Genomic DNA, 27025 nt, shown 5'->3' with positions numbered 1-27025 from the left:
TGGCCCTTTAGGGACGTTCGCGGAGACCACGACCACCATGGGACCGATGGACATTTGTGTCTCTTCGACGTGACCCCGATCCCGGGCCTAGGACCGCAGTCCCGCCGGGTCAAAGAGAACCGAGGAGGCTCGCCGATGCTTCGTTCGGACATGGACGACTCGGGCATCATACGCCGCCGGAGGCTGCAGGTGAGCTCGTGTTGGACGACGCGGTCATGCTTTCGCTTTCATTATACGGACGGCATCACAGGCCATCATGGGGGGGGGGGGGGGGGGGGGGGGCAGAGCATGATGCAGCAATTGACGTCCACCAATCCTGACGTCGGTCTGCTTTTCGGGTTCTTTGTAACTTGACTTTTATTAGATGTGAAAGCGGTTCCATTTCCTATCCGGACTAACCGATATGCCGATAAAACATATCAACCTTAATAAAGCATAAACACATCATCTATTTGTCATAAATGTAGTAACATATCATGTTTCATCAAATATCACCTAAATATCAATACTGTACATTTGACGATTTTATTTGGAATGTTTATGATTATTTTTCATAAAGTAAGATGGTATTTTATGTTTGTTAAAATAGTTAGCTTGATTGGCCCCTCCTAATTGGATGAATGTATTGGGGGGGGGGGGGGGGGGGCTTGTTGTCTATATGTGCCCTGGGATTGGCTGGCCACCAGACCCCGCCTCTCCCCGTGACAGCTGGGATAGGCTCCAGCCCTCGGCAAAGATGTCTTTTCCGTCCCCCCCGGTGTCGCTGGGGGGGCGGACCCGTGCCGTGTGACCAATCACGCCACGACCAGCCATGCGGCGTCTTTGACCAAACGTCGCTCGTGGATGCAAGCGCCGTGTTCATCCAGTGTACGCCCCGCCCGCCCAGCCCCCCCAATCTCTGCACATTCAGTCAAGTGAACTGAGCAGAGATGAGCAGCCTGCCGGGGGGGCGAGGGGGGGGGGCGTAGTGCAGCCTTGTGTGTGTGTTTATTTATTTCATTTATTTCCACGGACTCATTCAGGCTGCATTGTGGCCGCTACCAACGAGGTCGGCATCACGGTACGCTAGCAGCCGCTTGGAGGCAAACGGACCCCCGCTGCGGCGGCCTGAGGGACGGGGGGAGAAAGGCGTCAAGGGAGGATTAAGTGGAGGAGCGTGCCGATGGTTTCATGTCTCATTATCCTTCTCCCTGCTGCCAAGATGTCAAGATGGAGAACAGGAGCTGGGGGGGGTCCTTGCTCCATGACTCAATGATCGTCCTAATTGGGGCCTCCGTGACGAAAGGCGTTTACCCCGCCCGCCCCGTGTGTGTGTCGCCATCCCATTGGCTGCCGTGTATTCCCTGGGGGGCCGTCATCCACGCTTTCGCTCTGTCACACACACATTCCTTTGGTGCACCCCCCCCCCAGGGGTCAGGGGTCACACCCTCAGAATGACTAACATGAGTTTCGGCTCATGTCCGACCGTGACTCAAGCGCTCGGTTATGGTGGTTAGCATGTTAGCATGTTAGCATGTTAGCAGTCAGGAGACGCCGGGTCAATCACTCTGGGAACTTGAAATATAAAGACCTGCCAGACCTGACCTGCCTGACCAGACCAGACCAGACCAGTCAGACCAGACCAGACCAGACCAGACCAGACCAGACCAGACCAGACCAGACCATTGCTGGACATTGGGAGAATGCTGAACCAGACCAATGCTGACTCTGGAAGGGCTAATTAGTATTAGCATTAGCTTTAGCAAAGGGAGTGTTTGGGGTGTTCCTATGAGACGCGGGGGGGGGGGGGGGGGGGGGTGAAAGGACCCAAGCAGCCATTGTGTTTCTGTTGCATCATAAAAAAGACCAGACAGAAAAGATGGCCGCATGATATCACGTCAGGATCTTCCTGGCACGCCACACTGCTCCCACGCGGTAACGAGTGGCTGCCAAATCATGGCGCAGTGGAGCAATCATAGCTGAGCCTCATCTGGGGGGGGCTGCTTGGTTCTCCTGCCAAGATGGCGCCAACAGAAGTCCCACATCATTCAATAAGTGGGGGCTGACCCAAATTTATACTCAATTTCTTGAGGTGGAACGCCACGGCCAATAGGCATGGGCTTCCTGTGCCAACACGCCTTTGCCCCCTCAAGCCTGACGAGGCAGCGGATGTTGGCAGGGGGATTTGCACACAGGAGATGCTGTAGTTTGTCTCTAGTCTGCTGACCGGTGTTCTTTTTCAGGGTAATGCCGATACTGATTTTTAGTTGGCAAGGAGGCCCAGAACCCATCCCTTGAGCATGTGGTCCTTGGTGGAAAAGGTGGGGCCAAGGTCAGGCCAAGGTCAGGCCAAGGTGGGGCCAAGCTCGGGCCAAGGTGGGGCCAAGGTGGGGCCAAGGTCAGGCCAAGGTCGGGCCAACCCTGTGTTAGATGGTCGTGTCTCATGGATTTAAAAAGTGCATCTTTGAATTCTAAAATGTGCGTCAAGCAGAGAATGTGTTTTGCCGTTTGTAGGACTTGTCTTGCTGTGTGTGTCACGTGAAGTAATTATGCAATGCAAGTCATTTTTGGAAAAAAGTGTACTAAAATGAATATTTATTAGGAGTTATGCAGCCAATCAGCTTTGGCTGGTACTCTATGTAGGATTAACTGCTCACCTCAATTAACCTGATCAATGAGGGACACGTGAAGAGGACTCAGAGGGGTTGAGTATTCAGTGGTCCTTGTGAAGAAGGATTTGCTAACCAGCGAGCCCCCGGGGGCCGCCAAGCGCTATGGAAGAGCCGTGCACTCTGAGGCTTGCTGGGGTCCCACGGATGAAGCCTTTAGTAATGGACGGCTTAGCTTTTGCCTCTCGAGGTCATGGTTGGTCGCTGTCACACACACACACACACACACACACACACACACACACACACACACACACACACATGAAGCCAATCATGACATTGACGGTGGCGACCAGGCGGTCGATACACAGCTAATGGCGCCTTAACGCTGATAGCCCGGGCGCCCCAGGAGGAGTGAAGCAGCCAATGCATGAATGGCGGCCAACCCCAATATGGCGCCCTTTGGGCCCTTTCAGTAGAAGTGGGGGACACCAAGACGTTGAAAGGCCGAGGGTAGACCTCGTGGACCCGCAGCCTCCTTCCCTCCTTCTTGGTCAGAACCAGCCTTTGTGGGCCTTGATGCGACCCAGCTCTGACTGAGCAAGAAAGGAGATATTAAATATTAAATATTAGATATTAGATCAGGAAATATTCCGCGTATTTCCATACGTTGACCTCAAAAGTGGGAATCAGTTTGTTTTCTTTTTTCCGTTATTGAAGTCAAACGTGTTAAAATACACCTCATAAATATTACCTGGAAAAACGTCTTTTTATATTTCTATGAACATTTGACCTTTTGAAGGAACAAAAACATGAAAAACCAAAAAACAATTTCCATGTGACTTTCCCACTTGGCACTAATCAGTCAACATGGTAGTACAAGATGTGAAAAGAACGTGCTGTACTAGTTTCTCATGTTCCTGTCCGAGTCCTTTCCATGTCTTCATTGGTGGCAGACGTATGGGAACCTTCTCCTTTGCTCCGTGTCCTACCTGATCTCTTTTACTGTCTCCTCTTTCTTCCAGAAGGATCTGCCACTGCCTCGCAAGAGCAGCAGGTGAGTTAGCGCCCTCCCTCTCTTCCCGCACTCGGCCACTTCATCTTCATCTCCATCTTCTTCTCCATCTCCATCTTCATCTCCATCTCCATCTCCATCTTCTTCTCCATCTCCATCTTCATCTTCGCTCCTGCCCGTGAAGAGCATGCTGGAGAAGGAGAAGCTGCTGGTTGTTGTGCTGGTGTTTGTGATGCGGATCGTTCAAGTCCAAGTGATAAGGATTGGCCCTCTTGGACGCTGTCCGTGGTGCTGAAAGCCAGCCCTCCTTTTCCAGTTGCTGGCCGTCTTGCTGAAATGATTTGATGATTATTTTATTTCTTCGTGGCGTCTCACCTTCCTTTTATGGTTGTCTGTCCACAAAACAAAGGCACCGCAAATAGTTCCCACGGCCTTTATGCCAGTTTGATGTTTAACAAGATCAAACTGAGGGCTGAGCTCGTGACTGAGCAAGGAGGCAACATCCAGATGTTTATCCAGTCGTCCCTCAATGGATTGATGAATAAATGATTGCCACATTATCAGCCCCAAAATATTAAAAGACAAATCGTATGCGGCATATCTGGTCTGCATCAGTAGTGTTACGATGATGGGACATGACACCGCATGAAAATACTTCTCCTCCCACTCCATGGGGAAGTGGTTTTGTGATGTTTGCCTTCTGACTTTGTTCATCTTTGGATTTTTGGACATGACTTTGAATGACCTCCCCACCCATCAGCGGTGACTCGGTCCCGTGAGCCCGGTTCTGGTCGGATTTTGGAGAGGAGAAACGTAGTTGGGGTCAGTCATTGGATGGCGTCTTCATCACATGATCACAGTGGACAGCCAATAGCGTGCATCCATGCCGCGTCAGACAAAGTGACTTCTTTGGCTTCGGAAGTTGCTCTGCTCCTTTGTCAGCACACGCCGTTGTTGCGATCATGTGATCCCAGCGTGCTTGATCCGAGCACTGCTGGATGCTAGCTAGCTAGCTAGCTAGCGAGAATGTCAGAATGAGGCTTTTCCAGGCGCACCGGCTGCCATCATGTTCTTCCACAACAGCCTCATGTTCACTTTGTCACTTTTGTGAATATGCCTCATAGCATAGGAAGGAGAGGGGGGGAGGGGGGGAGAGAGGGAGAGAGAGACCAATCTGGGTCATGTTTACCTTGGTCTACAAGGGTGATGAGTGCTTTCAGCTGCCTTTGATTATTTGCCTTTTTTACATTCAAATTGCCCCCCCCCCCATCCTCCCTGGAGATATACTTTCCCTCATCCAGCTGCCATGTCATGATGATGAGCAGCTCGCCCCCACCCCCACCCCCGCCCCCGCCTCTATCCTCTTTATCTCCCTCATCACGCAGCCTTCGTGCCTGCCTGTGTTCTCCAGCCTCATTTCGTTGAGTGCCTCGCCCCCCCTTCCCCCCCCCCCCCCCCCCCCCCCCCCGCCCGCTATGGCTTGATCTTGAATGACCACTGAGCATCACTTTGGAGCGCTCATCGTTAGCACTCATGTTTGTGTTGCACTGAGGACTCGTGGATGGAAGTACATGCCAGTCCCTGTCCACGTGACACCCAATGCTCAGCCACTCAAGGACAAATTCCGTGGGTGTGCGTGAGCGTGTGTGTGTGTGCATGTGTGTGTGTGCGTGTGCGTGTGTGTGTGTGTGTGCGTGTGTGTGCATGTGTGTGTGTGTGCGTGTGTGTTTCAGCAAGCTCCCATGGATCCCCTGCAGCATTGAGACTCCATTAACCAAAATAGTCCAACTGCTGACATTCTGTCTACTTGACAGAGGATATTAATACGCTGTTGAATGGAAAGGCCAGATAGCAATCATCCAGCTTGAGCCGTATTCATATTCACATTCATATTCATAGTCATATTCACATTCACCATTGATCTACCAGACTCAAATGTAAGTCAAGTTCAACCTCGGGTAAAGCAAGTAGAAAAACAGACCAATAAAATACACTTTTTGTTCATGGAATATGCATCTATGCAATCATGTCCGATACCTGCAACGTTGTGTTGATGAGTTTATGAATCCTTATGAATGCAGCAGGAGAGAATGAAATGCACAATGAAGGTTTCTGGGGGGGGGGGGCACACAATAAAAATGAGTGAACTATTTCCCTGCCGTATAAAAGCTCCATAAGAGTTCCAACATGACAGGAACATTACTGACACCTAGTGGCAGCTCACGACACTGCAACCATCCCAGAATCCCATTGAAGGTCTTCTACTTCTATTGACTTCCTTCCGTCCGTTTCTAGGCTTGAAGATGCTTCATGGAGGCAAAACATTCTGCGTTTGTTTCTGCATATTTTGGGACTAAATCCAACCCCAAACTGATGATTTCTTTATTCATATATTGTTGAATATTCGTGAGAGTGAATTCGTGTATTTTCGTGTATTTATGGATACTGCCCTCCACTACTCGGGCGAATGAGATGCTTTGTGTGAAAGTGTGCTCGTCTTCCATCTTGTTCTGCCATAAGTACTTCTTGGTATTTTATGAGTACTTTGAAGCCAATGTATTGATGTGTGAGAATGCCTTTCTTCTCTTTTTCTCCGCAGTTGTCGCACAAGCAACAGGAAAAGTCTGATCCTGACCACCACCTCCCCCACTCTGCCTCGCCCGCACTCCCCCCTGCCGCTCCCCGGACACCTCGGTAAGGAGCCCTGTGTTACCCTGAACTAGGAGGTCAGTAGAGGTCAGTAGAACCTGGAAAGGTCCTGGCTGCTTTATTATCTCCACCAGCTTGGCCCACGTTCTTCTTCCTGTTGGCCGGGAACCCGCAACTTTAGGCAGGTGTTGCTTATGTATTGACGTCCATCCTTCTCGCTGTCGTCCCTGCAGGAAGTAGTCCACTGGACAGCCCCAGGAACTTCTCCCCCAGCAACCCGGCTCACTTCTCCTTCGCCTGCTCCCGAAGGTCACTGCTCTTTTGTTCACTACTCCTGCTTGCATGTATCAAGCATGGCGGCATGTTTGTGCAATGACGTGTGGGGAAGGAGGCGGTGGGGAGGAAGGAGACAAGCTGGTCCACCAGGTCTTACTGTGGCAGGTCTTCCTCACGCTGGGAAGCAGGATCTCCTGGCAGCCTAGCAGGGTGACTCACGTGGGAACGGGCCGAGCCTTTACATTCGCAGCCGCTCCGTGTTTACGCCCCCCCCCCCCCCCCCCCCCCCCATGCTGGGGGGAGGTGACAGGTGGTGAAGGTGTGTTTTTGTAGCCTATGTTAGTCCGTCACTCCTGGCTTTAATATTCCCTCTTCTTGTCCAACTGGCAATGTCCCATACTGCTATCAGCCGATACCGATACCGATACGATACCGATACGATACCGATACCGATATGTTTCTGTGGGCCATGCTGTGTTTTCATGCGTACTCTACATGAAGTCGTCCCACAGCTTTGGCTGACCTGAACCATTGACTAAACGGGGATTTTTCGTTTGAATCCCTCACCCCACCCCACGTTGACGTCCCACTGATGATGTGCTCCAGCCTCATCAGCCACCCATTCATCATCATGCCCACTAGAAAGAGGGGCTCACCAACAGCAGCAGGGGGTGTCTGATTGGTTGTCCGAGTGAGACGCGGCAGCTGACCCGGGCGGACCACCAACTTGCAGGCTTGGATGCACTGCATGCGTCATGTAGTGTCTATGTGTATCTTCTGGGTATGACCACAGCTGGTACCTTCTGAGCCTTCCAGTGACTTCTAGCCTTGGTGTTCCCAACAGAGCGGATGGACGGCGGTGGTCTTTGGCGTCTTTGCCCTCCTCTGGATATGGCACAAACACCCCGAGCTCCACAGTAAGTCATTGGCTTCCAGACCCCCAGGACAACAACCCCAACACGCCCAAGACGGGCTGAGGGCCATCCCATGAGCCCTGATCCAGGCCAGTTCTACCTCGGTGGAAAGAGCCGGAACAGGCCGCCTTGGGTGGTCTGGAGAACCTGAGCCAGCTGGAGCGCTTTGCTCGTATTGGGAGTCACGGGAACCAAACATTAGCTTCAAAGACACGTGGCCTTTTTCATGGGCGCTACCGACGTAGCATATGAACACACACGCCTTTGCTAGCTAGCACAAGGCAGCTAGCAAAGCACGTCATGGATTCCCTCGTCCGCCCATAGAGCCCTCCATCCCTCCATCCCTCCATCATCCATCATCAATAGATCTCACCTCCAAAGTGACCACAAGTCCTGCTGCTCTTTTTCTTCTCAGCCTAATTCTTGTTTCCTTTCCTCTTCTGCCAACATTTGCCCTCGCTTCCTTTCCTTCCCCATTACCATGTGCTTCCTGCCCCCCCCCCAGTCGTCCAGTTCCTCCCAGGAGCGTCTGCACCAGCTGCCCTTCCAGCCCACCATGGATGAGCTCCACTTTTTATCCAAACACTTCGGCAGCACGGAGAGCATCACGGATGACGATGGCGGACGCTGCTCTCCGCACATGCGTCCGCGCTCTCGCAGTCTCAGGTCAGCCCCCCCCCCCAACACTTTGGTCATGTTTCCTGGCAAGATGGTTTGAGATGGTTGAGTCCGTGACTGGTCTCTTCCTGCGTCCTGTTCTCTCTTCCAGCCCTGGACGCTCCTCGTCAGGCTACGACAATGAGATAGTGATGATGAACCACGTGTACAAGGAACGCTTTCCCAAGGTGAGACGGGCTAACCATGTCAACAACAAGCCGACGTGCTGTGGTAGACTCCGCCTTCATACAGCTATCCCTCGCTTATCACGATCCAAGTCACTTTCTGCAAAGTAGGGTTCCTTGTTTAGAAATGAAACTTTTTTGTAGTTAGAGAATAGAAAACCTCTAAATGACCTCCGAAATCCTTTTTAACGGGATTGGCGCCTTCATGGTCACGGCGTACATCTGTAGGTGACGGCGCCGGCTGTTGGCTCCCTGGCTAGTGCTCTGGAGTCTCACTTTGTGGCCGCAGGGTTGCATGTGCACGGAACAGGAAGTCACTGTGGGACGACAGCTTGGCAGGAATGACGACGTTAGCGATAGCACATGTCCACGTTAGCGATAGCACACGACGTTAGCGATAGCACATGTCGACGTTAGCGATAGCACACGACGTTAGCGATAGCACACGACGTTAGCGATAGCACATGTCGACGTTAGCGATAGCACACGATGTTAGCGATAGCACATGTCGACGTTAGCGATAGCACACGTCCACGTGGCCACCAATTGTTCACTTTTGGGTCAACAACAGAAAAGCATCACGGGGGGGGGGCGCTCCTTTCTCCTCCCCAGGCCACAGCGCAGATGGAGGGGAGGCTGGCAGACTTCATCCAGGCGTACGCTCCTGAAAACGTTCTTCCGCTGGCGGACGGTGTTCTCAGCTTCATCCATCACCAGATCGCTGAGCTCTCCAGAGACTGCCTGGCCAAATCCTGCGAGGGCCTCATCACGTCCGTCTACTTCTTCGAGCTGCAGGAGAATCTGGAGAAGCTTCTTCACGATGTAAGTACAAATAAACCCAACACAGACGTAGTGAGGATAAGCGGCATAGAAGATGGAAGGATGGATGGATGATGGATGATGGAAGGATGGATGGATGATGGATGATGGATGATGGAAGGACGGATGATGTTCTTGTGTATTGGAAAACCCGCTTTAGTGACTTTTTGTTGTTCTTTGAACCGGCAGGCTTTTGAGCGCTCGGAGAGCTCCGAGGTCGCTTTTGTCACGGAGTTGGTGAAGAAGCTCCTCATCATCATCTCCCGCCCTGCCAGGCTGCTGGAGTGTCTGGTGAGATGGCTCGCCCTGCTTCCATGCGCGTGCAGATGATCTCATGTCCTTTGAAAAGTAGGCTAGATGCCCGCTATGGGCGGGGCTTACGTCCAGCACCGCCAGCCAATAAATGCGCCTATGAAAGGTCTGCTTTTGACCCAGGGCTCGCTCTCGCTCCACCCTCCCCAAAGCCTTCTGCTGGCCCAGCATTGATGTTGGGGTAATACTTGGGCCCATCAAAGTAACTGGCACAGCCAGACTAACATTTGCCCTGGCACAGCCAGACTAACATTTGCCCTGGCACAGCCAGACTAACATTTGCCCTGGCACAGCCAGACTAACATTTGCCCTGGCACAGCCAGACTAACATTTGCCCTGGCACAGCCAGACTAACATTTGGCGGCGTCCCTGTGCCGCTCGCTCGTCAGACGGGCGTGACCGCGGTGCCGTTTAGTGTCAATGAATCATGGAAATAATCCACCACGTCATGGAGATGTAAAAGTAAAACCATCAGGCTGCTCCAAACGTCTAAGATTAATGTTCTAAAGACCACAAGGTGCCAGTCATGGATTTGCGATGCGAGCGCTCCCAGCCACAAATTGCACGGTTGGTGATTTTCCCGTGATGGAGTCAGCTGACGGTCCTGGTCTTCCATTTTCTCCCAGGAGTTCAACCCTGAGGAGTTCTACCATCTGCTGGCGGCAGCGGAGGATGTTGCTAAGGAGGGCCGCCTGATGAAAACCGACATCCCTCGCTACATTGTCAGCCAGCTGGGACTCACCAGAGACCCCATTGAAGGTGGTGTTGGGGGGGGGGGGGCAATCCATCATATGGGACTTCTGTTTGGGCTTGAAGGAAGGCCAAAGAATACGCATAATCTTAGCTAGCTTGATGCCTTTTGGCCAGAAATGAAGCATCAAAAGGAAATAATATATGGTATTTTATACTGCTCACTAGGTGAGCTAATGTTGTAGTAGTACTCGCTGAGACACAAAGACTTGTTGCTAAAACACACCACGTGTACTTCACATGCCCCTGAGATTGTCCAGTACATAGGATGGGTGTACAATACAGGCACGTACAGTAAGTTACTCCCACTACTACATGAACGGCCCACACGCCATTTGGCCAAGCCTTGTAAGAACCAAGCTACCGTGGAGGCCTCAGCTGAAGTACTTGGACGTGAGGGGGGGGACGCAAACAGGCATGTTGCGTCGCCCCATGAACTCTTGACAATGTGTGTGCAGTACTTTGACCTTTGACCTTTGAACTGATGCTCTTTGTATGCATGTATGGTATCATCAGAGATCGTCAACCTGGATAGTTATGACAGCGAAGGGCCGCTAACGCCTGAAACCGACGACTCCGCTGAGGTGAGTTCTTTATTCCACTTGTGTTGGTGTAGTGGTACTCTGTACACACGGGCGCTTTAGACCAGTGTACTTACTGTACATATCATATATACTGTACATACCGTACATACTGTATATGCTGTACACACCATGCATACTGCATATACTGTACATACCGTATATACTGTACATACAGTACATACCATACATACTGTACAGTACCCCACTCTTTGTGGGGGCTCCTTGCTTGCACCCCAGGAGTTCGATTCACACAACATACACAGGAGTTCATCCACCCGACCTCACTCACGGTGCAACCAGCGATGTATAACCCGCAAGGCATGCTGGGTAACCTGGGTGGTCCGTGTGCTACAGTTCATAGTGTGTTGGTGAATATGCAAGGATCCACTGTATGCCGCAATAATCATTTGAAGGAACTATTCCAACTATGAACTACTACTAACCCAAATATTCCACGCTGGCTTTAGTGTAGGTTGAATAACTGCATTGTTCAAGGATCATGGCTGACATTGGATCCATATTCCTTGACCTTGGATATAAAGGGCAAGATGAGAGCCATGAAGCCTCCGGGCGAGGCGGACTTCCAGACCATCAAGCTGATTAGCAACGGAGCTTATGGGTGAGTAGATCAGGATGTGCACGGCCACACCAAGTACAGTGTAGTACAAGTACAGTGGAGCCCGCTTATGTTGATTATTTAGATTAAAACCATATCGACATGCTCGACTGATTTTACCCACATAAACTATGACACCCGAAGGCATCATTTCTATGAAAATGATTCCATTTATGTCGTCATGGGTTGCAGTATTATATTATATATATTATTTATATTATATTGCAGTATTAGCAACTGCCTCCTTACTTTTATAAGCAGCGCTCAGGACCATCTAGGACCATGAAACATATACAGTACTACCCAGTACTACACAGTGGTATCCAGGAGCTTTTAATGCAGTTTTACTGTGAGGTAGATGATGTGTGCTGTTGGTTGATTGTTCATGATGATGCACCCCCCTGCTGATTTCTTTGGTTTTTTCCCGATAATTAGTGCCGTTTATCTCGTCCGGCACCTGGAGACACGGCAGCGTTTTGCCATGAAGAAGATCAACAAGCAAAACCTGATCCTCAGGAACCAGATCCAGCAGGCCTTCGTCGAGAGGGACATCCTGACCTTTGCAGAGAACCCCTTTGTGGTTTCCATGTTCTGCTCCTTCGAGACCCGCCGGCACCTGTGCATGGTCATGGAGTATGTGGAAGGTGCTGTAGACTCTTCCTGTGTTTGGTCCAAGTTCATGTTGGGAGCAGAAACAGCCATGATAGGCTCAGTCCTGAATCTCCGTCAGTGCCGCTGATGTTTGGCATGATATGGTGTATTTGGGTTCTGGCAGGAGGGGACTGTGCCACCCTGCTGAAGAACATCGGGGCTCTGCCCGTGGAAATGGCGCGGATGTATTTTGCAGAAACTGTCCTCGCACTGGAGTACTTGCACAACTACGGCATCGTCCACCGGGATCTCAAGCCTGACAAGTAAGTCCCGCCCAAATGTACCCAACAAAATAAAAGCAGGCCTTCCTGCCGGAGCCGACAGCCCGAGGAGGGTAAGACTTAGACCATTCTTTCACAAGAAGGCAACATGGAATCATCGTCTTCCATTGGCCGTCCCACTGGCATCATCATGGTCATAATACATAATAATAATACATAATAATAATACATAATAATACATCTAATAATACATAATAATAATACATAATAATACATCTAATAATACATAATAATAATACATAATAATAATCCATAATAATAATACATAATAATAATACATAATAATAATACATAATAATATACATCTAATAATACATAATAATAATACATAATAATAATACATAATAATAATAACACACAATAATAATACATAATAATAATACATAATAATAATACATAATAATAATAATACATAATAATAATAATACATCTAAAGCTTGTCCGTCCCCTCAGCCTCCTCATAACGTCCATGGGCCACATCAAACTGACGGACTTTGGCCTGTCCAAAATGGGTCTGATGAGCCTGACCACCAACCTGTATGAAGACCACATCGAGAAGGACACTCGGGAGTTCTTGGATAAGCAGGTAGGACCAGCACACGACACAGGACCTTGGCACGCCTGAACTTCAACCGCCAAGGTTGGCGTTTAGTCCAACTGAAGATGTTGACGGCGTCGTAGGTGTGCGGAACCCCAGAGTATATCGCTCCCGAGGTCATTCTCCGCCAAGGTTATGGAAAGCCGGTGGACTGGTGGGCCATGGGCATCATCTTGTATGAGTTCTTGGTGGGATGTGTGCCGTTCTTCGGAGACACTCCCGAGGAGCTGTTCGGTCAGGTCATCACCGGTGCGCTACCATCACCTCACATCTCGTCTGCACTCTGACGCTTGATTGACCTGTCAGCCCTTCTGTCCCCTGCAGATGACTTGGTATGGCCCGAAGGAGATGACGCTCTGCCTGCTGATGCCCAGCACCTCATCTCCTCTCTTCTGCAGACCAACCCGCTGGTTCGACTGGGAACAGGTCCGTCCTCTCACGCGCCATCCCATCCTGTCTCTGTCAATCTTCAGAGATCGGTCATCTATCACGAGCGCTCATCGGCGTTCTCATCCTCATCATCATCAAGTGCAAGGAAGGAAATACAGCAAGTTGATGCATGAGAACCAAAGAACGAGTCGTTCCTAAGTGGGATGGATGGAAGTAGACAGTACATACATATTTACTGCGTGTATTGTACTTTTGGGTATTTGTGAAGAAGCCGAGTCCGCCATCGCACAAGCCATTCCAAACAAGAACTTTACAAAGTAGAACAACTTGTGGATTTCATGCTGCACCTCTCACCTTCTCACCTTCTTCTATATGTTCTCACCCCCTCCCACCCTCATCTTCACCCGCCAGGAGGGGCTTTTGAGGTGAAGCAGCACCCCTTCTTCACCGAGGTGGACTGGAACAGCTTGCTGAGACAGAAGGCCGAGTTCATCCCTCACCTGGAGTCGGAGGAGGACACCAGTTACTTTGACAGTAAGTCTCCTGCTGGCCATCCGGCTCGGGCCCCCGGGGTACACGGGGGTGCGGACCCAGATTCTTACTTGATGTCTCCCCGCCTTAGCGCGGTCTGAGCGTTACCACCATGTGCACTCATACGACGAGGACGACACCAACGATGACGAGCCTGTGGAGTTGCATCGCTTCTCATCGTGTTCTCCACGCTTCAGCAAGGTCAGACTTGCTTCCTAAAGGTTGCAACGCTAGCAGATATTCAACGGGCGTGCCCGTCCCTGCAGGTGTACAGCAGCATGGAGCACCTGTCCCAGCTGGAGCACAAACCCCCCAGTGTTACTCTACGCGAGCACAAGGTTCCACGAGAGGACAGGATGGCCAAAAGAGAAAGCCTGGGTGCTTTTACCCTCAGAGACAAGAGCTGGAGGACCGGCTCACCTGAAATGTGAGGACTTCACTCCCTCCAAATGTCAACATTGCTCACGTTTGTTAGCATGGATGCCGACATCGATTCCCACATCACAACTTGGTGCTGCAAAAACACAAACAACACAAAAGTCAGACATGAAATATACTTCAAGCTTTCTTCTCTGGCTGCCTTAGTCCTGCATCTCTAGTACACCACTCGTACATCACTAGTACACCACTCGTACATCACTAGTACACCACTAGTACACCACTGGTACATCACTAGTACACCACTCGTACATCACTAGTACACCACTCGTACATCACTAGTACACCACTAGTACACCACTAGTACATCACTAGTACACCACTAGTACACCACTAGTACACCACTCGTACATCACTAGTACACCACTAGTACATCACTAGTACACCACTAGTACATCACTAGTACACCACTAGTACACCACTAGTACATCACTAGTACACCACTAGTACATCACTAGTACACCACTAGTACATCACTAGTACACCACTAGTACATCACTAGTACACCACTAGTACATCACTAGTACATCACTAGTACACCACTCGTACATCACTAGTACATCACTAGTACACCACTAGTACATCACTAGTACATCACTAGTACACCACTAGTACATCACTAGTACACCACTAGTACATCACTAGTACACCACTAGTACATCACTAGTACACCACTAGTACACCACTCGTACACCACTAGTACATCACTAGTACACCACTAGTACATCACTAGTACACCACTCGGACATCACTAGTACACCACTCGTACATCACTAGTACACCACTAGTACACCACTAGTACATCACTAGTACATCACTAGTACACCACTCGTACATCACTAGTACACCACTAGTACATCACTAGTACACCACTAGTACATCACTAGTACACCACTAGTACAACACTAGTACATCACTAGTACATCACTAGTACACCACTAGTACACCACTAGTACACCACTAGTACATCACTAGTACACCACTAGTACATCACTAGTACACCACTAGTACATCACTAGTACACCACTAGTACACCACTCGTACATCACTAGTACATCACTAGTACACCACTCGTACATCACTAGTACACCACTCGTACACCACTAGTACATCACTAGTACACCACTAGTACACCACTAGTACATCACTAGTACATCACTAGTACATCACTAGTACACCACTAGTACACCACTAGTACATCACTATGCCCTGCATATGATAGAGTATCTAGTACTGTACGTATACTGTGATGTTAGATGCTAAAACGTCAACATCTGTATGTCCTGCATACCATAGAGTACACACTACCGTCCTACCGTCCTTACAAAAGACTTACCGGACTTACTTCCCCCTAGCTGCAGTACTCCCCCTGCAGATAGCGCCATCTCGTGCCAAGCTGGACTGTTTCTCTCCTACAGGAAACGCTTGTCCTGCTCGGAGACCTGGTTCGCAGAGAGCGATTCCAGTCCTCCCTCGGGGGCACGGAGGCGCTTCTCTGCCCTCATGGACACGCACCGCTTGGCCTCATCTGTAGAGGTGGACTCTGAGCAGTCCGTGTCAAGGGGCCAGCCCCAGGTGAAGGTGAGGGGGACCTCCTTGGAGGGAGCCATGGGTGCCATCTCCTCTCAGAGCGATCTGAGAACGTTCCTTAAAGATGGCAACGGCTTCACAGCCGCAGGTGAGACCAGCTTTGGCTTTTAAACGTAGCTTCACCTGAACATCTCATTTTTTGGTGCGCCAGCCAGTGCAACAGTTCTGGGGCTTCCAGAACTCCAAGGGCCCCGAGGGGCCACGACAGACCTGGTGCTGAGGAGAGTTCGCCAGCAGCAACTCTCAGCCGAGGGAGACAAACGTAGCTCCAGACCAGGAACCAAAGTCATCAAGTCTGCTTCCGCTACGGCTCTATCCGTCATCATTCCTGCAGGTAACCTTCGCTGGTACCTTGAGGGGCCCGCCTATGGAATCATACGTGGTACTTCCTCCACCTCTCCTCACTAGAGCAACATGGCGCCTCTCCTCTGGCGAGCCCCATGTCTCCTCGCTCCCTCTCGTCCAACCCCTCTTCCCGAGACTCCTCTCCCAGTCGAGACTACTGTCCCATGGTGAACGTCCTGCATTCCCCCATCACCATCCACCGCTCTGGGAAGAAGTATGGCTTCACTCTGAGGGCTATAAGAGTCTACATAGGGGACAGCGACGTCTACAGCGTACATCACATGGTCTGGGTGAGTCGGCATCGCTGCGTTACATATAGTGAATATGTATATATATTACAGATATGGATATACTGGAGATGGATGGATGGACAGGAACAGGAACTACCATTTTCATTCTACCGGGATGGTCCAATTCTTTTTTTATTTGGATTCCTAGTTTCAATGTCCAGTCCGCTGACGGACTGCTAGGTGCACTTCCTGCCGGCATATGCTCCAGATGCTGCTGGGAAGTGGATGCTGACACGTACAGCTGTTTTGGGGCTGAGGGTATGGGGTGGGTAAGCCCATTGTTCTGCTTTCAGCATGTGGAGGATGGAGGCCCTGCCCAGGAGTCTGGACTTAGTGCGGGGGATCTCATCACCCACGTAAATGGAGAGTCTGTGCATGGTCTGGTCCATACAGAGGTGGTGGAGCTCATCCTCAAGGTCAGATGGAGTCAAATAAATCATAACATAATCATAACCATAACACCAGTGACTGAACTCCTTTCGTCTTCAGAGTGGAAACAAGGTCACCGTGACAACCACTCCCTTTGAGAACACCTCCATAAAAGTGGGACCCGCACGCAAGACCAGCTATAAAAGCAAAATGGCTCGGCGCAGCAAGAGGCCAGGAGCCAAAGATGGCCAAGAGTAGGTTGAGGCGCCTAAAGCCTTCGCTTCTTCGTTGGCCTCCGTAACGCCGGTCGTTATCTTCTAGGAAGAAGCGCAGCTCCTTGTTCAGGAAGATCACCAAGCAGTCCAATTTGCTGCACACCAGTCGGAGCCTCTCCTCTTTAAATCGCTCGCTGTCATCTGGAGACAGTCTACCAGGATCCCCCACCCACAGCTTCTGCGCCCACTCACCCACACAGAGTTACCGCTCAACCGTGGAATCCCCGTACTTGGGTTAGTGTGCCGACCTCTTGGTACTCTCCGATCTCTGCCTGACTGTCCATCAGGTCAAACCCAGACAAACTTACATGCATACGTGTACATACATACGTGTACATACATACGTGTACATACATACATACGTGTACATACATACATATGTGTACATATACATACGTGTACATACATACATGTACATACATACATACGTGTACATACATACATATGTGTACATACATACGTGTACATACATACGTGTACATACATACATATGTGTACATACATACATGTACATACATACATACGTGTACATACATACGTGTACATACATACGTGTACATACATACATGTACATACATACATACGTGTACATACATACGTGTACATACATACATATGTGTACATACATACATGTACATACATACATACGTGTACATACATACATATGTGTACATACATACATGTACATACATACATACGTGTACATACATACGTGTACATACATACATATGTGTACATACATACATACATACGTGTACATACATACATATGTGTACATACATACGTGTACATACATACGTGTACATACATACATATGTGTACATACATACATGTACATACATACATACGTGTACATACATACGTGTACATACATACGTGTACATACATACATGTACATACATACATACGTGTACATACATACGTGTACATACATACATATGTGTACATACATACATGTACATACATACATACGTGTACATACATACGTGTACATACATACATATGTGTACATACATACATGTACATACATACATACGTGTACATACATACGTGTACATACATACATATGTGTACATACATACATACATACGTGTACATACATACGTGTACATACATACGTGTACATACATACGTGTACATACATACATATGTGTACATACATACGTGTACATACATACATATGTGTACATACATATGTGTACATACACACGTGTACATACACACGTGTACATACATCCGTGTACATACATACGTGTACATGCATACATGTACATACATACATATGTGTACATACATACATCTGTGTACATACATACATATGTGTACATACATACATACGTGTACATACATACGCATACATACATACGTGTCCAACAAGGCTTTTCTCTCCCCAGGCACCTCCTCCCAGAGCAGCTCCCCCGCATCGAGCACCCCCAACTCCCCGGCCACATCCCACCACATGAGGCCCAGCTCGCTGCACGGCTTGTCGCCAAAGCTCCACCGGCAGTACCGCTCCGCTCGCTGCAAATCCGCCGGCAACATCCCCCTGTCGCCCTTAGCCCACACCCCCTCCCCCACCACCTCTTCCCCGCCCCCCCTGAGCGGCCACACGGTGGGCAGCTCCAACACCACGCAGACGTTTCCCGTCAAGCTGCACTCGTCGCCTCCGGTGTCCCGTCCTCGTCCCAAGAGCGCCGAGCCCCCCAGATCCCCCCTGCTGCAGCGTGTGCAGTCGGCGGAGAAGCTCGGCGCCCCCGTCCTTCCCTCCTCCTCCTCATCGTCCTCATCACCCTCCCCTCTGACGGGCGGGGTGTGCCTACGCAAGCACAGCCTGGAGGTGACGCTTGGGGACTACAGGAGGGAATCCTTCCACTGTGAGCATAGCCTACAAAGTCTACTGGAGATGGAGGGGGAGAATGGACCCGCTCCACCGTCCCCTTCGTCCTCGTCCTCCCCTTCACCTCCTCTGGGAGGGGAGACCGGTGCTTTGAAGCCTGTTCGAAGGCTGGGAAGGCAGGAGTCGCCCCTCAGCCGTGACACCATAGCAGCTGGAGCTTCTGATCTCAGTGGCTCCACTGCCGAGACCAAAAGAGCATCTCCGCTTCTACAGAGGGATGCAGCCACCAAGCAGACTCCAGATGGACCCGTCTCCAGCGCTGAGGCCAAGCCCCAACACGCTGCTAAACCTCCACATGCGACCACTCCAACATCTGAGGCTTCTGCCTCCAAGAGTAAGCCTTGTGAGAAGGTCTCTGCTACGAAGAGTACGCCGCCGCATGACAGGAAGCAGCAGGAAAGCACGGCTTCCAGTAAAGCTGAGGACAGATCCAAATACACAGCAGCTGCAAGAGCAACAGCAGAGCCAGCCAAACCTCGCAAAGGCACAGAGGCAGTTGAGAAAGGCGGCGGCGGCGGCGGCGGCAACGATAAGAAAGCCGAGATGACAAAAGTCAAAGGTCCTGCACCGCCAATTCCAACCCCCGGTGGAACGCCAGCGAGCAGCTCCAAATTGGAGAGGCTGTCCAAGAGCTACCGCGGAGTGAAGGAGGAGAGGGCTCACCTGGAAGTCCTGGAAGAGAACCCCATGTCCCCCCCCTCCAGTGCATGCTCACCTTCTTCCGGCAAGCCACGCGCCACGTCCCCCGGGGAGAGAGCCAGCTTTGTCACCCAGCTCACTAGCGTGGCCAAAACCGTCCTTGGGCCCATGAAAGCGGGGTCGCCAGAAGCTTCCAAGCTCAAAGACGCCTACAAGGCAAGTGAGGAGAAGCGAGGGAGCGCAGCGGGAAAGGCGGAGGTGTCAATCGGGGCCGGACGCCGCTCTGCTCAGACATCGTCCCCTGGGAGCGCTCTCCAGCTGGACAAAGGAAACAACCGCAGCTCCAAGCATCATTCCTGATGACCAAGTGGTTCCTTTCAGTCCGGCACTGACGCCACATATCACAAGTGACACCTTGTCACTTGTCAATCAAGTCAAAGTACAAGAGCAAAAGATCTGCACATGAAAGTTCCACAAAGATAAGATGCTTCAACTGCTGTGAGAACGTGTGTGTGTTGGTCACAATGTGCTGGAGATATACAGGTGGTCCTCGGTTTATGTTTATGTTCCTGCTTACAACCCCCCCTTAAACGATTGAAGACCCGATTTTGGTCGCTAAACACAAGACCATCTCCAGAACTGATTAGACGCGAGTCCAATAGACGGCAGTGTGTGGCTCAGGCTGGGCAGATGCCTGCACTGAGGAACAATGTCGTAGCTGTTAGTTGGTGCGCCAAAGAAAAGGAAAGCCGTCAGCGTGGACTCTGAAAGCAGAGACACGCCCTCCAATATTCACGCCAACGTTAATGACAAAGATTATTGACTGCTAAAGTGTGCTGGGGGGTCGTGGAGTCCATGCACGGTTCCAAGGAGATCTGAGTGTGACGAGGAGGTCGTCTTTCCAGACCAGCCTGATCCAAGAAGGTTGAAGGACCTGTGTTTTATGTCTTCTGTGTACACGGTTACATTAAAACCCGACCCACATGACTGGAGGACCACCTGTATAAAAGCAGACATGGTGCATGTGGTCCATGGAAAATGACAGCTATGTAGAGAGCAGACAACCAAGACCTGAAGGTAGTAAACACTGTGACATGTTAGTTAGTCCACATGTTAATAATAACACCAAAGCCGTGTTCAGTTTCATTTCACTTTAGTTCGGATATACCGTACTGTAGTATAGTCATGTATCATAGCATCAAAGATACAAACCAAGGACCAGGATGGACCAGGATGGACCAGGATGGACCAGGATGGACCAGGATGGACCAGGATACCTAAATAGTTCACGGGACAGCCTGGGGAAAGGGGCGTGGCCCAGTGGGACAAAGTACCATGAGATGACGCTATGCAAAGTGCTTCAAGTTGACATTGCTGATGGAAGAAGCCATGGAGCCGCAATAAGCAAAGCAAATCTCTATTTCGCTTTCCAGGTCGTCCCCTCTCATCCTATGGACATGGCCTCTTTGCTGTATGTCCTTTCATGGTGCGTTCAAATGTCTTTGACAGCCTCTCCAATGTTTCTACTCACGCACACGCGCAGTGCTCACTAAACGTTTGGGATACTCGGCTTTCAGGACGGATGCAACTTCATTTGTCCTTCCTTCAACGTAAAAGGTCATGACTGGCCTGGTGGTTACCATGGAGACCACACAGTCAGAACATCTGGATGTGTGGAGTTTGCATGTTCTCCCGTGCATGCGTGGCTTTTCTCCGGGTACTCCCCTCCCCCGTTCTAAAAGCACGTTAGCTTGATTGGCCACGCCACATTGTCCTTAGGAATGAAGGTGGGCGGGAATGGTTGTTTGTCCCCGCCTCTCCCCAAGACAGCTGGGATAGGCTCCAGCATACCCCTGGCACAGAAAATGAATGAACATGGAACATTATGTACTATATGTACTATATGTACTATATGTACTATATGTACGGTACGTGCAGCACCTGACTGTACTGTAAGTGTGAAGAAGGGCGTATATATCAAATATGGTCAATGAAGTCCACCCAAAGTCATATTTTACGCCCAATTTCAGTTCACCTGTAGGAAGTATACGTGCATTTTAGGTTCATCCTGGAATCCAAATAAAAGCCTAATATCCTTATTTATAATCATCCTTATTTATGTTATTTTTTGGAGTAGTTTATACTGCTTTTTATCATTTCATAATTCATTGTGGAAGACTGTTGTGGTGTTCTTTTTACTTTACAGATAATATATATATATGTGTGTGTGAAAAATGTACAGTACATGAAGTCGTGCATGATCTGTTCTGACCATTATTCATCTGAATACAATAATCAAGTCGTATTTTGCTTCTCAGTCATTAAAATGTCCGTGACCAGCGTTTACTCGGCTTTTCTGCCATTTTTATTTTTCCAAATAGAAGGCAGGCATTGCCACCATGCAGGGCAAGCTGGCAATCCTTGGTAATACCGTTGGCATCGATGACATTCCGAAAATGGGCTTTGAATGATTGAGTCAGCTCATTTAGCTGTACAATGTGTCATATATGTGGAAATGAGGTGAAGACCAAGGACACTGAAGTCAAATCCAGACGGTGTGCTGTAGTCGTGCTCATGTTCTAAGTGTTTGTCCGTCCACCCTGCCATCCTTGTTCAGAATCCAGATAGGGCTTCCGTAGGTAGGATGCTGTACTTCTCAAGGACAACCGTGCTTCCACTTGGTCCATTTTCCAAGTCATGTCTGTCACTGTGGGGAAAAAGACAAGTCCTTTCATAATTGGACTTGTCTCACACTGCCCTCTTGTGGAGGACTCGTCACGTGGCAGCCGAGGATGATTGTGTTGCTCAGCGAGAACCCTGATCACGTGATGGAATGACTTTTGATTTGACCCCATGTGCTGTGTGGGGTAGGGGGGAACTGATTTCGCATTAAATTTTTGTGTGTAACGTAAGAGTTGTCGCTTGTTGTCATTTGTTCTCATGTTGTGGTTTTCTGTTGGTTTTTTTACAAATCAAAGTCATTCTAATATTCATGCATTTAAGTTCGAGATTTACATACAACTAACAACTTAAAAACACACAAGCACAACGCGAATATCCCAACTATTGAATGTTTTTGCACACTTGCTGTTCTCTAACAAGGAACTGAGAGAGAGAGCAGTACCTTGCCCTGCAGTATTGACACACATGACTGGTTTTTATGTAAAACCGAGTTAATTTTCATCCTAAAATCAAGTCAGTTTTATTTCTATAGCGCCAGTTTACAGCAGACGTTATGTCGAGAAATGTGACATATGGAGCAGGTTGAGACCCTCGCATTTCAGAGAACCAATTGACAACCAGTCAAGGTTGGCCAGCAATTGGTTCTCTGTCACCCAATCACAGACGAGTTTACTCACTGACAGCGTAAACAAGGAAGTAGACGCTAATGGCCGGGATTGCTGAATAGTAGTGAGTACTGTACTGTTCTTTAATTGTTTGTTTTAAACGAGTCGGCGTAAACTTTGTCTAAAGTGACATGTTTATTATGTTATGAACATCAGTGAACATGAACATCAGCCATATCGAGGCTCCTAGTTGTATAGAAATGTTAGGAAACAAGGCATTATATTCATTATGTCATTGATATATTAATTTTAGCACGTATTTCTGGTCGATTCCGGGTTGAACTCATGTTGAAGTTCAATTCATGAGATTAGATTAGGTGTTTTTTTGTTCAGTACGTTACGTGATAATGGGTACGTCATGTAAATGTTGCATTTGTAGTACTGGGAATACCTTTTTCAAAATGACATAGATGTGATGTACAAATGGGGAATAATAGCGCCTCTTCTGCTGTGGCAAAATAAATGAAATCCCTTGAGTCACAAGGTGCAGTCACGCGCCTTCTTCCCCGTCACAGCCAATTATTCACATTGATGGCTAATATTCACATGGCCAGATTAGGAGCAGGATGTGACAGATGATAACAGTATGTTGTTATGTTTCCCAGCTGCTATGGCCGTAAGGAGTGTCCCCTTGTGCTTTGTCTCGCTCACATCTGCCGCTGATGAATCGGAGGGCCTCCTCCACTTTCCCTGCAGAGGACTTCATGGACGACTGGCTCTTCGTCTCTTCCACCTCAGCTGGTTCTCAGAGCCCAGAAGGGAGTAGAGAAGAGACAGAGGAACGAAGCAAACTCGCATCCAAGTTGGTCTCAGCGTGGAACAGTGTCAAATATGGTTTGCCTGCAGGACAAGCTGCTTTTATTGCTGTGTGATGAGATTTGGTCTCTTTAAGACCTTGTGTCTTCTTCATTTTAGGCTGGTCCTTAAAGCAAAAATCCACTTTCAGGAAGACCTCTCCTGTGATCATGCTGGGAAATTCATATAGTCTTAACGATCAAGGTGTGCTTGCTTCTGCCTTTCAAGCACCATGCCCCCTTGCTAATCACGCTATTTGCTATTGTCAGGTCAGAGTGAGTCTTTCCACCACGCTTTTGCATCGCTTCTGTGGTTGACATACAGACGAGGCTTCCCTCCGCTGGCAGGCGGCTCGCTGACCACTGACAGCGGCTGGGGATGTCTTCTCCGCACAGGGCAGATGTTGTTGGCGCAAGGGCTGCTTTTACATCTTATGCCTCAAGGTGACTGCAATGTCACTTCAGTAGATTTGACTCTACACTGAATGAGTGAATACATAAAAAAAGCAATGAAATCACATTTTCTATCAATATTGATCACTTTAAACCCAATACTGAAAAATAAAAGGCTGCAAGGGTCACTCTGATAGTTTATAAAGCAGTGCAGATATACTAAGTAGATATCCTATCACGTGGCAGGAAGTCACATTGTGTGTCAGGGATATGCTCTACATGGAGACTGTTGAAGAATGTTCCTCTTGATCTTGTCCTCTGTGTACTCCAGGCTTGACAACTTCTGTGAGCCACCATGTGTTCAAAGACGACATGGATCTCCCAGGGGTCCGCCCGGGGCTCCGCCCTGAAACCAGCGGCGTGTGTACACAAAACTCCAAAGGGCTCAGCAAGAGGGGCCGAACACTGAGTTTGGGTTCCCTCTTGGACAGGCGCATGGAGTCCACACACAGGAGGGTGGTATCATGGTTTGCGGATCACCCCTGGGCTCCCTTTGGGATACACCAGTTGGTGGAGTTGGGCAAAACATTAGGGAAGAAGGCAGGGGACTGGTACGGTCCCTCCATTGTGGCACATATCCTGCGGTGAGTAACTCCTGGTCTTGTGTACAGCTCAGCTCTACCAGATATTTATCATGTCAGTTGTAAACGAATGACGCCATTTTGTCTCAGGAAAGCTTCTGAAGCATCAAGTCTCCTTCCCGATCTTGTCATCTATGTTGCCCAAGATTGCACCAGTTAGTGTTTTCCTTTGGAAACCTATCATACATGCCATAGTCACTCTCTCCTACTCTGCAAGTAGAACTTCACCTTTACCACGTTTGGTTTTTCATGCATACTGTACCTCTCCAGTCTACAAAGAGGATGTGAAAGTGTTGTGTGCACCGCCTTGTGGCATCCCAGCTGAAACTATTCAGCTGTGGAAGTCCGTCATCCTCCTGGTGCCTGTGCGGCTTGGAGGCCAAGATCTCAATCCTGCCTACATCGCCTGTGTCAAGGTATTCCAATGCGGCTTTCTGAACACTGTATTCACGTATACTGCATTAGCGTCTTTTTCATTCATTCATTGTCCCAGCAACCGAAATATTCATTCTCTACGGTTCTCTATGTTTTAAACACAAAAAACACTTCTCTATTTTTCCCCAATAGAAACTCTTGAAGTTACAATGTTGCATTGGTATCTTCGGGGGCAAACCAAAGCACTCCCTCTTCTTTGTTGGTTTCCAAGGTATGTCATGTGTTAGATACCAGAGTTGAGGTGAGCATTCTTTAAACGCTCTACTTTTTCTCTGTTCTGATCCTGTTTTTGTGAAGATGAGCATCTGTTGTACTTGGATCCTCATTACTGTCAACCCACAGTGGATTTAACAAAGGACGACTTCCCCTTAGAGGTATGAGCAAATGTAGCTGTCTCCACACACGCAGTACATTCGTCCTCCTCACTCGCATCACCATCACACACGACCACCATCACAGTGGACTGGGCGTGCCCAGACGCGGGCCGTGGGTGGAATAAATGAAAACTGATTCTGCTAAATGTAAAGTTTTCTGTGGGGATTATTGTGTGTAGCTGCTCTAGAGGAGACCACAACTCAATACGAAGGGTGGAAAGATCTGCATAATAGGTCCCCTTCAAGGTCTTCAACTGCAATTCATGCGTTCTTGCTTAGCCCGTCACCTCTCAACAACGTTTGGTGGAAATTGGTGAGGTATTTTTGTGTAGTCCTGATGACACTCTCCATCCTGCCGATGAAAACAGATAGCGGCGGCCTCAGACTGGAGCAATACTGTAGTGAAAAGATTGTGAGTTTAATTTTGCGATCTCCGTACGTTTGCAGTCATTTCACTGTAAATATCCAAGGAAAATGCCTTTCTGTCGCATGGATCCCAGCTGCACCATAGGATTCTACGCCAAAGGCCAGAAGGACTTTGAAATGCTGTGCATCGTTGTCGATGAGGTAGGCAACGTCAAATTAGCATAATGTTGGCGACATGTGATTGTCTTTTAACTGCCAACTGTTTTTTGGTTTTTTACTGCCTTTGCCCTCAGGCGCTCTCCACAGCTGTGGACACCTATCCCATGTTTATTTTCTCAGAAGGTCATAGTCAAGAGGAGGAGGAAAGCGACCCCCCCACCAACAACCTCACTTATATCAAGAGGAAAAATCAGCGAAGGAGAGTCGACACCTGCAACAGCATGGATGAGTTTGTTCTGTTGTGAGCCCCCGTCAGAAACGGCCTGATGGAGGCTTACAAGTCGTAGGTGTTGAGCGTTAGATCAGGGATGCAACACATCATTTTTACTGCTGTTTATTTTACTCTGGTGAAGCTTGATATATTTTTCTCATACATGTTTCCAAAACCTCCAGTGAGTAGAATCACTCACCATGAAGATGGATCCATATGACTGTGACAAATACACAAATACAAAGTGCTTCCAACCAGCATGTGACCAGCAAGTCACCAGGGATGTATAGTCCTTAAATGGGACTCAGGAAAAACACTAACTCTCGGTGGTCTGTGCATTCTGATTGCATTTTATCACGATAAACAAATGATTCAAATGTGTGTCGTATGACTTATTATTTTATGATCATATATATTGTTGTCGGGTGTGCATTTAGTCATTAGTCATCCTTGTACTGCACTGACAAACATTTGCCAGGCACAATGTGTCTGTATCGGCAGCACAGTCCTTGAATATCGGATCGGATCGACGCCATCAGTAGCAGACAGGCCAACCCCTCGGGTGCAGTACGAGGCGGTAGTGCAC

The 27025-nt window shown here is 49.0% G+C and overlaps 2 protein-coding genes across 5 annotated transcripts; both read left to right on the top strand.

Moving 5' to 3' along the window:
- The first annotated feature begins 138 nt into the window (after positions 1–138).
- On the top strand, positions 139–22571 carry LOC131103596 (microtubule-associated serine/threonine-protein kinase 1-like). Of its 2 annotated transcripts, none has more exons than XM_058049991.1 (27): positions 139–189; positions 3614–3645; positions 6203–6297; positions 6486–6561; positions 7373–7445; positions 7948–8108; positions 8212–8287; positions 8897–9106; positions 9293–9394; positions 10042–10174; positions 10682–10749; positions 11292–11368; positions 11801–12009; positions 12141–12279; positions 12751–12883; positions 12979–13144; positions 13220–13321; positions 13697–13819; positions 13908–14017; positions 14083–14243; positions 15673–15932; positions 15996–16178; positions 16253–16479; positions 16773–16895; positions 16969–17102; positions 17170–17357; positions 18518–22571. In XM_058049991.1, the coding sequence occupies exons 1-27, from the start codon at positions 151–153 to the stop codon at positions 20017–20019; spliced, it is 4902 nt and encodes a 1633-aa protein (XP_057905974.1). In that variant the 5' UTR covers positions 139–150; the 3' UTR covers positions 20020–22571. The 2 variants fall into 2 exon arrangements, with proteins under 2 accessions (XP_057905974.1, XP_057905975.1); XM_058049992.1 differs by having other exon boundaries at positions 146–189; positions 3617–3645.
- Positions 22572–22703: 132 nt separating this feature from the next.
- Positions 22704–26910, top strand: LOC131103622 (cysteine protease atg4da-like). 3 transcript variants are annotated; one of them, XM_058050055.1, is made up of 12 exons: positions 22704–23070; positions 23612–23840; positions 23922–24005; positions 24071–24244; positions 24525–24837; positions 24925–24989; positions 25105–25250; positions 25402–25480; positions 25567–25643; positions 26012–26055; positions 26144–26210; positions 26303–26910. In XM_058050055.1, exons 2-12 carry the CDS (start codon positions 23669–23671, stop codon positions 26471–26473), a joined length of 1392 nt encoding a protein of 463 aa, XP_057906038.1. In that variant the 5' UTR covers positions 22704–23070; positions 23612–23668; the 3' UTR covers positions 26474–26910. The 3 variants fall into 3 exon arrangements, with proteins under 3 accessions (XP_057906038.1, XP_057906036.1, XP_057906039.1); XM_058050053.1 differs by lacking the exon at positions 26012–26055 and having other exon boundaries at positions 26091–26210; XM_058050056.1 differs by lacking the exon at positions 26012–26055 and having other exon boundaries at positions 26303–26451.
- The last annotated feature ends 115 nt before the right edge of the window (positions 26911–27025 follow it).

Source organism: Doryrhamphus excisus, chromosome 15, assembly GCF_030265055.1.
Source record: "Doryrhamphus excisus isolate RoL2022-K1 chromosome 15, RoL_Dexc_1.0, whole genome shotgun sequence".
Lineage (NCBI taxonomy): Eukaryota > Metazoa > Chordata > Actinopteri > Syngnathiformes > Syngnathidae > Doryrhamphus > Doryrhamphus excisus.
The sequence above is the reverse complement of the archived record's forward strand: the minus strand, read 5'-3'. Positions and strand labels throughout refer to the sequence as shown.

Coding starts and splice junctions, on each gene's coding strand:
- LOC131103622 (XM_058050053.1), top strand. CDS start 23,669: ATGAATCGGAGGGCCTCCTCCACTTTCCCTGCAGAGGACTTCATGGAC. Junction 23,841..23,921: donor GTGGAACAGTGTCAAATATG/GTTTGCCTGCAG, acceptor TCTTCATTTTAG/GCTGGTCCTTAAAGCAAAAA. Junction 25,644..26,090: donor AGGACGACTTCCCCTTAGAG/GTATGAGCAAAT, acceptor GTACGTTTGCAG/TCATTTCACTGTAAATATCC.
- LOC131103596 (XM_058049991.1), top strand. CDS start 151: ATGGACGACTCGGGCATCATACGCCGCCGGAGGCTGCAG. Junction 10,750..11,291: donor AAACCGACGACTCCGCTGAG/GTGAGTTCTTTA, acceptor TTGGATATAAAG/GGCAAGATGAGAGCCATGAA. Junction 11,369..11,800: donor ATTAGCAACGGAGCTTATGG/GTGAGTAGATCA, acceptor CCCGATAATTAG/TGCCGTTTATCTCGTCCGGC.